This window comes from Archocentrus centrarchus, chromosome 4, assembly GCF_007364275.1.
Source record: "Archocentrus centrarchus isolate MPI-CPG fArcCen1 chromosome 4, fArcCen1, whole genome shotgun sequence".
NCBI lineage: Eukaryota > Metazoa > Chordata > Actinopteri > Cichliformes > Cichlidae > Archocentrus > Archocentrus centrarchus.
In genome coordinates, this window is record NC_044349.1 from 24,072,831 (window position 1) to 24,084,887 (window position 12,057).

The following is a 12,057-nucleotide window of genomic DNA, read 5'->3' on the forward strand; positions in this document are numbered from 1 at the left end:
TGTGGTTATGTCACATCAGATACCTCAAAATTGCAGCTGCTAGTCTTATGCTGCATTGTGTTGTTCATTGGAGAGATTCAAGTTCTATCAATCAATAAACACTAAAAAAACCCAAAATAAAATATGTAATTTATTTTAGTTATTTAGTCTTTGTCTCAACCATAGCATGGTCTGTGTTATTACAGAATGACAAGATAAGTCTGCCTTTGGAACTCCTCTTCTGGCTAAAGAGGATTACAGTTTGAGAAATGTGCTTCTTTGTTTTCTTGCTTGAAGAGTTACATGGGAAGATTTATGCTACTCTTCCAGCTGAGCCTTGCGTGTTGTCCTCCCTTGTTTACTAAACTTACTGGCTTCTGGCTTTAACTTATTTACCATAAAGATATGAGAGTGATATCAATCTTCTCATCGAACTTTTGGAAAGTAGGCATAAGAGTGTGTTTCCATATAGTGGAACGACAGCTTTAAACAGATGCACCTTAGTGCTTTGAAAGCCAAGCTTACACTGTTTAACGTGCCTTCAGAATGTGCACACAGAGACATGAAAAGACTTCATGTGTAAGTAGGGAAAAATTTATGAGAATGGATGGATGTAGGATTAAGAAAATTAGAATGTCACTTGTCAATCAAGCAAGCAGTCGAGTGAGTTCATTAGTTACAACTGAAGAATTAGAGAAGCTTGTGAAGAAATTGTTTGGGAAAGATGATGATATTAAATAATTTTATAAAACTGGTATATTTGAGGCATCGGTGTTTGTATATAATCCTGCAGGGAAAAAAAAAAACCCTGGAAAGTCTCTCTTTCCATCGAAGAACCACATTCCTTCACTTTACAAGATTGGACGAGCCTCATCACACCACAGTTGCCGAGGCTTGCCATTCTGCATGCAGTGGCTCACTTAATCAAAATTATGACCAAATTTGCAATCAGATTTAGCGATAAAGAAAAACCAAGTGATTTTTAGCCTGGGCTAACTATAAGACGAATATGGAGTTTGAAGAGATTGCACTGAATTAACCCTGTGCATTAAAAAAAAAGGATATACTGAATAAGACGAGGTGATATCTTCTGTGCATCAGAAACTACAACACAATGGACAAATGCAAGAATATCGCTGGTTACATCAACCATGCTGTTGTACATGTGACAGTCCCTATTTACTGCCAGTAAACAGGGACTGTCACATGCACAAATTCATAAAATACTTTATCACATTCTGTGTTTGTGTTGAAGGATTTGATGAAGTTATAGTTTTATAGTCTGAGAAAAGATTTTTTCTTATAAATTTGTGTGTGTGTGTGTGTGTGTGTGTGTGTGGGGGGGGGGTTTACATGTTCTACTTTAATCTCTAATTTTTTTTTGGCAAATTCATGACTATAATCTTGGGGGAAAAGGAGTTTTTTGCTTTTTTTTTTCTCCCCTGAATATTATCTCCTGGCTTTGTCATTTTTTTCAGTCTACAATGCCCCTAATGTGTGTCGTAAAAATGCGGCTCTGATTATTGGTTGGTTTCGCGGTGATGGAGACAGAGAGGGTGAGCTGAAGGATGGTGGTGGAGTGATGTTGGTGAGGGGTTAGGACTGTGCAGGGTTTGTGTATCAGGTTTGTTTGTGTGGAGGGAAGAAAAGGAGGGAGATAGCTATGACAAAAAGGGCAGCTATCAAAAGCCACAGGCTGCTTTAAACTCCACGTCTCTTTCTTTTTCTATCTTTTTTCCTCCTCTTTCTTTTCTCTTTTTTTCTCTTTTCTCTCCCTCTACCTATCGGTTTCTCCCTGTCCCTCTCGCTTTCTCTCCCTCTCTCTGCACCCTGGCCATGCTGGTGATTGACGGCCTGAGGGTTTTAATGGGCACTGGAGAGCAGGAGCTGAGGTCGGGGTTGTCATGGCAACTAGGAGAAGGGGCCTTTTGCTGCTGCTTCACCTGAGTACTGTGGAGCCTCGTTGGCTGGCTGAGGCAGGCAGCCACACACACACACACACACACAGACACACTCATCACACATACTTACATGCCAGCACCACTTCCATTCACTCTTCCTCCTCCCTCTAAGATGTCCTGCTGTCTATCAAGCCATCTTCTCTATTTCTTTTCTTCATTCTTATTTCATCTTCCTCTTTTTTCCCTCCCTCCATCTCTTACTCTCTGCAGATCCCTTAATACGCTGAGACAAACCACAGTTGGTTAACTGTGCACATGTGTTTCTATTTGTGTGGATGTATGTATGTCAGTATATACAGTATTTAGTCCATTGTTTTTGCTGCCCATTGTTCAACCAAAGCTAACAGTTACACTTTATAGTCACCAGTGTCTTAGTTCCTGCTTTTGTTTTTCCCAAGCAAAGTTCCTCCATCAGGGACGCCTGGGTGGCTTAGTGGTCAAGCCGGCGACCACATACATATGCCGCGTTGCGGTGCGGGCGGCGCAGGTTCGAGTCCCGTTCTGTTGCTGGCTTGCCCACGTGTCTTTCCCCTGTTTCCTGGCTCTCTACTGTGAATAAAAGTCTCTGTGGCCAAAATTCAATCAATCAAGCTAGTTTCACATAATGTTATAGAAGCCGAAATTATGCACAAAATATGAGATAGACCAACATTAAAACCCTTAAAAAAAATAAAAACATCCCTCACCAAAACTATGGCAAGATTCAAAAAGACATTCAGGCTGCCAGTTAACACTCCCTCATTTGTCTATTACCTGGATCCTTCACTAACATTAGTAGGCGCTTCAGTTGACATTCATTTTTTTTTACCTGTTGTTGTCTTGAAGCCATTGAATGTCATTCTCTGGTCTCTGGTTACCATGTCATTGCTTGTCGCTTCCTGTGTGGACATCTTTGTAGCCTCTGGGGACAATGGACAACTTTTCAGGGTTTTGTTGTTGCGAGCCCAAGACTTAAAGTTCCATCTGCCAGTCAGTGTTTACAAATGCAGGTGCATTTTTAAAAAGGCCAATAAAAATCTAAACTATTTACAGACTGTAGCTGATGGTTTCAAGATTGTGTTTCGACAGGGTGCCGGTTTAGCTCACTGGGTTGAGCAAGCAGCCCATGCTGTAATGCTAATACAGAGGCCCAGTTTGAATCTGCCCCGAGGCCATTAACTGCATATCTTCCCCATGGTCTTTCTCCTAGCTATCTTCTTTCCACCCCCCCACCCCCCCAAAAAAAATTATATATATGTAGCTATATAAAAGATTGCCTTTTGACAAATGCCAGTCCTCCTTTGCCCTCCACATTGACTGTTTTCATGCAACCTGCACCTGTTCAGATATGACAAAAACCAGGAAGTTATTGATACCAGAAATCTTGTCCTGTCTGCAGATATCTGTAGAGCCTGAATCTGAATTCAGTTGTTTCACATTTATGCATTGAAAGAAACACTGGGAGAGTTTATATGCTTCCACCAGGTCACAGTTGAAGGAAGGAAATGATGCTTACCGCTTAATATAAGTGGGATGAATGTCCTTTTTTTTTTTTTTTTTTTTTTTTTCGGCTGTATGCTGCATCCTTTATTTTATAGTTTGGTAGATCCTCTTGACCTCTTCCTCTTCATGCTTGTCTACCATTGAAGCTAGAAGCAACTGACAATTCACACATAGACCTGAGAGTAATATAGAAGCATCTGTACTAAGCTCTTCTTCGCTGCCTGACCTCTCCTCACCCTTTGAGAGAACTCTCCATCATTTCCTCTCTCTTCCCTGCTTCCTCTTGTTTGCCAGCCTTTTCTGTTTAAATGTCTCCCCTCTCTCTCTTTCGCTTTTCCCTTTTCAGTTTTGGCTTGTGCCTGACTTCTGTGGATGTCCACATCCTTACTCTGTAATGTTTTTTTTCTTTTCATTTGTTTCTTTTTCAAAGTCCCACTGATTCATGCCCTCTTGCTAATGCAGATTGTGTGCATGTGTGTGTGTGTGCGTGTGTGTGTGTGCGCACGCGCGTGTGCCCTGTCTCTTGGCCTCAGGGCGTGTTAGTTAGTGTCTGGGCCGTGCAGGTCAGGCGAGGCATGGAGGGATTGTTTGCGAATTGTTTGGAAGTGAATGAAGCTCCAGTTACAGTGGGGGAAGGGCTGGAGGAGAGCACTGTGTATGTATATTAGTAAATTATGTGGATGTGAGTCAGTGTTCAATAGGAAATAGATTTTGTAAAAGTAAAATATTGAGGCTAGCATTGCTTTTAATTGGTTATGTTTAAGCAAAAAAACAAACAAAAAAAAACTCCACATGGTTATAGTTAGGGACATTAGGTTGGGTTCATCTTTAAGAGAATCCAACACTGACCGTTTTCTTTACACCCATCCATCCTCCACATCCTTTTGAGAAACAACATCTTGGTTGCTTGTCTAGAAAACATTAAGTCAGGTTGCTTGTTAGTTGTGAGTGTATAGGTGCTGTTTTAGCTTTTCAATTCCTCTTCCACTGGAATAGAAACATCCTCTATAGTGTGCCTTGTTGCAGTTTTTTTATTCCTCCTTCGCCCCATTGCCCTGGCCATGTGACCAATGAGCTCCGACGATCAGCTCAGCTGTCTCAGAAGAAAACCAGAGCAGCAAGTGCCACATCTGTTTTCTTCCTGATGTTGAGCATTATTATTATTATTAAGAGGAAAGATTAAATACAGTCTGTATTTAGAGGCCATATTCAATGCAGAAATCATTGCAAATCACAATACTGGTTTACATTTTTTGCATGTTTCCTGGATATACCCTAACCTTCTCTATAACTGACAGATTCATGCTCCATATTTTTTGAAGTGCAGCAGATACTGGAAAAAGTACAATCGATGTGGCTGTCTGTTTCTAATGCATGGAAACGAGTTTATTCGAAACCCACAGAATTCCTTCCTTAATGTTCCTACTAAATTACCATACTTGCATTTTGTTTTGTGCCCATTGATTAGTTTATCACCGCGCCCAAACAATCATATCTTCATCAGATATCATGAGATATCTGTAATTGCTCCATTAGCTCCAGAAAGAATGCAATCCGGATAAAAAAAAAAAAAAAAAGTTTGATGGCAAATCATTTCTGAACAGCGCATCTCTCTTTCTATTAATTTTGCCAAACACAGGATTATTTTAACACCTCGCTGATCGCTGATTGTCCTGTAACTGTGTGTTAATCCACAGAACAGAAAAATCAAGGGTTTATTTTGTTTTTGTTGTTTTATTTTCCAGAGTGCAGCCGCTGCTCCCAGTCCAGTGATGGGCAATATGCCACCCAATGATGGCATGCCAGGAGGACCCATGCCCCCAGGCTTTTTTCAAGTAAGAAAAACAACCTTCCATCTGACTTCATCCCTCACCCACCCCCACAATCACCTCCAACCTCCAACCATCACACAGCCCCTCTGCCCCTCCCTTAGCCGTCGCTAAGCCTATCCTTCTGTCTCCTCCTCCTTTTTTAGCCTCTTTAGCTGTCCTAATCCCTGTCCAGATGTGTTCCCTTCTCTGACTCTCTGCCTCCATCCCATATGTCCATGCCTGGGTTGTTAACTTCTGGTGCTCTGGCTGCTCTAGACTCTACCCATAGAGTTTTGACTGTTACAGTACACTTTCCAGAATGTGAAATGTGTTTGCAAGTGAAAGGAGTGGTAGGTTTTGCTGGGAAGGGAGAAAAAAACTAGAGTGGAGAGGAGGCTATTTTCTCTGGTCCGTGTTGCTTCACTAATTCCTCCTGTCAACACTGTTCTCTGAAGGCTGTCTCGAAGGCTGACGAGGTCACTCACACTCTCTTTTCTCTGTTTCCTTCACTCTCTCCTATCTCTCTCATATTCAGATGAGCACATATAGAAGTCTTATTTGACACTTTGACACACATTAAACTAGTAACACTTACAAAATTGAGGTTTTAAAATAACTGTACCCCCAAAGATATTCAGATGGTGAGGAAATGTGAATTTGCTTAAAACTGCTTTTCTACAGCAGGCAGTTTAAGTGAAAAAGAAGTCACCTGCAAATATTAGATTTTTCACATTAAACCTTAAGCAGTTCAGGTGAAACACCTACAAAAGGTAGGGGGCGTTCAACCCCTGCAAAAGTTTAGTGTCCTTTAACAAAACTCTGCATGTCTACCTCTGAAAAAGGAGCCTTTAAAAGACTAGTACAACTGACTAATACACCTTTATTTATTGAGATTGAGACAATGAAATCATTCTCAAAGAGGGTGCTGCACCAAAAACTGCTTTGTGGCTAACAGATTGCTGCAGTAATCTGTAGTCTGCGTGGACGACTTCTTGCTGAGCAGTAGGGAAAATTAAAACTGGAAACAGAGAATGTTTGCCTTAAATGTAGGCTGGCAAACTTGCACCAAAGCAATCACAAGGAGGTTTTCAATGCAGCATCAGATGTCTCTTTGCAACCAATTTCACATAGTCACTGCCAGCAACCTACAGCAACCATTTTGCCTACTGGTCAGGAAATGCACATTTTTCCCTAGCGACCATTGGTTGCCAGGCTGACTGCCTGCTGCTTTTATTGGGTAGAGCAAAGTTTGGAATAATTTTATAATTGATGATAATAATTGCTAATAATTGCTCTTTTTGACGCTTTTGTTCAGTTGACGGCATGTTATAGTTTCTGCATCCATGTGAATGCGAAGGTCCTCTTAGGTCAGAGTGACATCATTTTTGTCATGCATCATCATGATTAGATAGTGAATGAGAGCCTCCACGCAGACATCTGTGTGCCCAACAATTTTTGGAGAAAGCTCAGACTTGTCTGCGGAGACACTGCACAGCAATGCACTACACTGTGCACTACGCTGACCTTAAGTGGACCTGAAAGAAGTGTAACAGGAATGACATGTCGGCAGTGTCTGCAGCTGCCCGTGTCTGTGTCAGCAACCAGATCCCAGCCTTATGCTTACGGAGTCTTTCACCATCTCCATTGGCTTATTTTACATTTTTTAATTTAGTTAATTTCCCCCAAATAGACAACATACAATAAAGAAAGATGAACATTAATACAATTATTGCTATTATTTTTATTTTTGAAATTTTCAGTAGATGTCATAGTTATATCATTAGTATGATTTCTTTTCTCTTTTTTTTTGTATTTCTTTCACTGTGAAGTGTAAGTCCAATATTGCTAGAGTCTTTTGCTAGAGCATTTCATCCATTTCCAGACTTTCTGCTGAGTTAAATTAGCCAGATACAAGCACAAGCAGTCTGTTTCTTCTCACTGAACAAGAAATGCACAAAAATGAAAATAACTTTTTAGGAAGAATCCTTTGTGAGGATAATTAAACAGACTGGTTGCTGCAAGCATGCTGCACAAATTTCCTGTAACTCGAGGTATAGTATTCCATATATACACTGTAGACTGTATAGCCATTAGCCTGCTTTTTTCTTCTTCTTCTTCTTTGATTGGCAGCATGTCATGTTCTGTGCAGTGGGTGTGTGGGTGCGTGCGTGCATGCGTGTATATGCTGGGGTGGTGGAGAATGTTAATGATGTATGAGCAGTGAGCAGGCCAGGGAGAACGCTATCTGATGGTGTTGCGTGAGTGACATTGCTTTCCATAAATAGACCCTGTGTGCATGGCAGACGGACAGACAGAAAGAGAGACAGACAGGCAGGATGGGCAGAGACAGGGAGAATAAAGAGGGGATGGATGCTGTATTCACTTTTATCTTTTCTTTTCTTCTATCCTTCATCTTTCCTCCTCTCCTCTTCCCTCCCCTCTTTTCTCTGCTTTGCTCAGATTAGCTGAGCAAAGCAGGCAAAGGTGAAGAAAACAAAAAAAAAACAAAGGTGTGAGCACAGAGCTTGCACAGTGCACAAAGGCAAAATGCTCCCTGCACCATTGCAAAGATTTCCCTAAATCAAGCTTGCACTGTTAGCAGTACAGCAGCATCTTTCAACCTGAGCTAGAGCTGAAGCCCCACTCATTGCTTTCTGTAGGTAGCTGACATTAATTCCCCATTGAACTAATGGCTGCGGTCCACTCTGAAAGTGCAGGCTGCTGAGTTTTCTGCAATGCATTTATTCATTCAAATGAAGGGAAAGCAGTGTCGTCCCCCCCCATACACATTGTTGAAATTGTGCTCATATTCTCAGTCACTCTAGAGGTAAGGTTAGTCGAGTGGACAATAGTTTTTTCTGTAGAATTGTGAATGGATTATATCAAGCAAAACTAAATTTCCTCAGTGCTTCAGTCATTTCTCATTTAAACTCAGTCAGCTTTCTTTCCCACCTTCTCTCTCTCACCTGCTCCTTTGTACGCCAGGCATCCTTCTTCATGACATTTCTTCACTCTCTCCATTTCCCTTGTTTTTGAAACTATTATTTCTCACACGCCGCTTCAGTGACACATGCTTACTCACTGACTGTTTGTGAACTGTTCGTGTGTGTGTGTGTGTGTGTGTGTGTGTGTGTGTGTGTGTGTGTGTGTGTGTGTGTGTGTGTGTGTGTGTGTGTGTGTGTGTTGCACATTTTTTTCCCAGTTGCTCTAGCGTAGCAATTAACATAGGTGACCCCAACACTGTTATTGGCTCCAGTCCTAGGAGAGAGGGATGAGGGGCAAAGACAGGACACCGGAGGAAAATAGAGGTGGAAGGAGGAGGAGGAGGAGGCTCATCCTGTGTAGCTCACAGGATGAGCCTGGCAAAGGGGAAGAAAGTTCAGTTAAAGAAGGACATTATTTAGGCAAAAAAGACAGAAGAAGAAAGAGAAAGGAATAAGTGTTTACACATTTGGTATATAGTCCTCTCAGCAGAAGTCCATCTCTGCTGCATCATGGCCCTCTGGGGAGGGCAAGCAAAAGGGGAGTTGACAAGGGGGAGGAGGGTGATAGGGAAAATTATGGAGGAGATGCTGCAAGGAGAGAAAGGGGAGGGAGGAGGTGGTGGTGGTGGAAAAAAAAAAAGAAGAGGACACTGAGATGTCAGGGGAGTCTTTCAAAAAATCATTTTCACCAAAAAAAAGACAAAATGTACTTTAAATGATCCATCTGAAATCCCTCCCTGTTGACCTTGTTCTGTGATCTACACGTGATACGTAAGGTACTCAAAAAACTTAATGCGCTCTCTTAAGTCTGTAAACCAGTTGGGGTGGGGCATCCTCTTCCTACTAAACTGGAATTGTTCCTCTTGCCCCCCAAAAAAAGAAGGATCTAGAGTCAAAGGCTGTGCAATTTACTGCAGGTAATTGCAGCTCTTCAGGGACAACACAAAAAAGCACAACAAGAGGATTAGGTTTGATTACACATTTAAGAACAAGCAACCCAGGTATCAAAGGCAAATTTAAGAACCTGTTCAAAGCTGACACATGGCACACACATGGTGAATTAGGGAGACATCTGCTCTCAGTAATTTATTTATCAAAGGTAAGATTGAGCTTGGGGTTCATTCTGGTCAGTTGTATTACAAAGATGCAAATAAATAAGGTGAAGTGCTCTAGAAAGTGAGTGGCAGACTGCAAGCCATACAGAAGTGATTGAAGAATAGCATCTGAATTTTTTTTTTCTTCCTCTGGAAGGGTCAGATATCAAGTTGTGCTTTTTGGATAGGATCTCTGCCGGTCCTTCAGTGGTGAATGTAGACTTCAGGTTTAGATCCTAAGTAACTAAGTTAACAGAGGATAATCAGAAGGTTGCCCAAAGTTACAAAGTGAGCCATAACAGTGTTCAAACTCTTTGTCCACTCAATAAAAGACTCCAATAGATTCAAAAAGTTATGTGAAATATTTTAATTTGTTTTTCTAGCACATATGAAAAAGCACCATGAATAGAACATTCAAAAAGACAGATGCTAAAGGACCCAGATGACCGTATGCAGGCAAAACTTTTCACTTCTGTCTGAACCAAAGCCAGTGAGAAGAGGGACTGTCTTTTACTCTTTATCATCACTGCTTATCCTTGAGAAGACAGCGACAAAAATGATACCAAACAGTTCTCCTTGAACGACAGACTTTAAAATGAGAAGCAGTACTCGTCAAACATTTTCTCTCCATTGTATATCTGCACTTTCCTTTAGACTTAGTTCAGAAATGTTAATAACAGTCAGTGCCATTGAGCAGTGATTTGAATGTAGTCTTTTTTGCACACTGTTCATGGTTCATCCCTATCAGCAGACTATTTCCAATACCATATGTTTTATCTGTTCAGAGGCAGAGATAGGAACTGGCTTTAAATGCGCACGCACATTTCTCTGTGTGTTGGTGAAATGTGTTGCTTGAAAAACCAAAAATGCTCTTCATATCTAAAGAGTGAAGGTCCTGGCATGCTATTACTTCAGTAGCTTTGCAGGCCCATGTCTGTATGTTGTAGTAGTGTACTGCAACCAGAAGGTGATGTCAAAAGTAAGTGGAATGACAACGTGCTGTTGGCTTTTTGGAAGACGACTTCACCTCCCTATCAAAAGCATGCAGAGAGCAGAAGAATGTGGGCGAAACAGTGGCATGCGGCACGACCACCACATCTTGCCAATGAACAGACTTTTGCTATATTGCGTAGCAGCCCTTTCTCCCCATAAGTAGTGATTAAATTGGCAATACATCGCTGGTCTGTCTGGAAATTCATAATGGACAAAGACTTTCTTTGTAGTTGGGTGAAATCGAGAGTTAAAAACACTGCTCACTGCACCCATTGTTTTGTGTGTGCTTTTGTGCTTCTTTCATGGTAAACTCTTGTTGCGCCTTTTGAAAAGCCAACTTTTCAGCCAGTCAACATTCGACCAACGCATAGCATCATGGCTGTCGCACTGCATGCTGCTGGCATGCGTTCATTGAATTCCCACAATCCTTCTCTTTGCATAGCCAAAGAGCTATACTAATGCACTAATGCATGGTTCACTTCTAGGCAAAAGCTTTGAGCAGCAACAGTGAATTAAGTATGAATAGTTTTTTATCAATTAAAAGCAGGTGGCTCCATTTTGGGGAACTTTCCATTAAAACTCATGATTACTGAGACCATACCTCTGGGGGTGGGGTGGGGTCATCTGTAGCAGGACCCCTTGTTCTTGTTGCTGAAGAATCTTCTTTTATAACTCTGTTTAGACTCGTCTTGCCGCTGAATGAATTAGGGACTGATCAGATGCTTCCTTGAGTGTGTTACAGATCAAATGTCTAACACCATAAAGCTTTTGCACAGTAGTGTAAATAATTTGCTTGTCATCCTAACGGGTTAACGGCTATCCTCCAGGAGAAAACACTCATGATAGCGTGTTCCCATCTCTGAGCTGACATGTTGCCATGCTATATAGCATGAGCTAGCAGGAGACCTACTGCTGCCACTGCTGCTCTCTCTGGAATGTTAGCAAGGAATGACAATGAGTGTGCATTCAGTGTGTGTGTGTGTGTGTGTGTGTGTGTGTGTGTGTGTGTGTGTGTGTGTGTGTGTGTGTGTGGTGCTGCTACTCCTGGCTTTGTTTGTTGTGTTCAGTGATGCAGGCTGCTTTGTGTTCTCGCTCTCATTTTGTGCTTGTGTGTGTGTGTGTGTGTGTGTGTGTGTGTGTGTGTGTGTGTGTGTGTGTGAGTCCAGAAGTTTGATAGAAGTTACACACTGCCCTCTAGTGTTAGCAGCTATAAACAGGTGAAAAACCCTCAGTAGACTGGTACTCTTCCACCCCTTTCTCCTTCTCTCTCGCTCTCTCTTTCTGTTAGTGGTCCGTCAGGGGCAGCAGTGTGGGTCTTCCTTAAGCTGAAATGAGTGGTGAGGAGGCGAGGGGGTTGTGTTGATGGGTTTGTGGTACTGTGCCAAGCTGTTATCTCCTTAGCCGGGTAGAAAATGATTTTATTAATTGCTTCATTTAACGCTCCCCGTGTCCCCCTCCTCCTTCCCCTCTCCCACACGAATACACAAACAACACCACACAAGCTCACGCACACTCGCACACACTCCAACCAAGCTACTTTTCAAACTTGCCCCGCATATACCTCTGTGACAGTTGAAATGTTCTCTCTCTACCTCTCTCTGCGGGGACCTGTAGAGAGAACAGTACAGCCATAAAGGCCATATGCTGGCCCATTCAGATGTAATAGCAAGAAGGCCTGGGGAGGCCCAGTCAAAGGAGCTACGCTCCATTATGGCACATTATAGAGAAGAACAAGAGAGGGGCCCTGTGCATT

At 42.0% G+C, this 12,057-nt stretch overlaps 1 protein-coding gene across 1 annotated transcript in view; it reads left to right on the plus strand.

Annotated features, from left to right (window-relative positions):
• ssbp4 (single stranded DNA binding protein 4) overlaps window positions 1-12,057 on the plus strand; it is a 101,890-nt gene that overhangs the window by 71,610 nt on the left and 18,223 nt on the right. Inside the window, exon 5 of the mRNA XM_030726659.1 lies at window positions 5,168-5,257. Within this exon, the coding sequence (XP_030582519.1) occupies window positions 5,168-5,257 (90 nt within the window). The remainder of the gene's footprint in view (window positions 1-5,167; window positions 5,258-12,057) is intronic.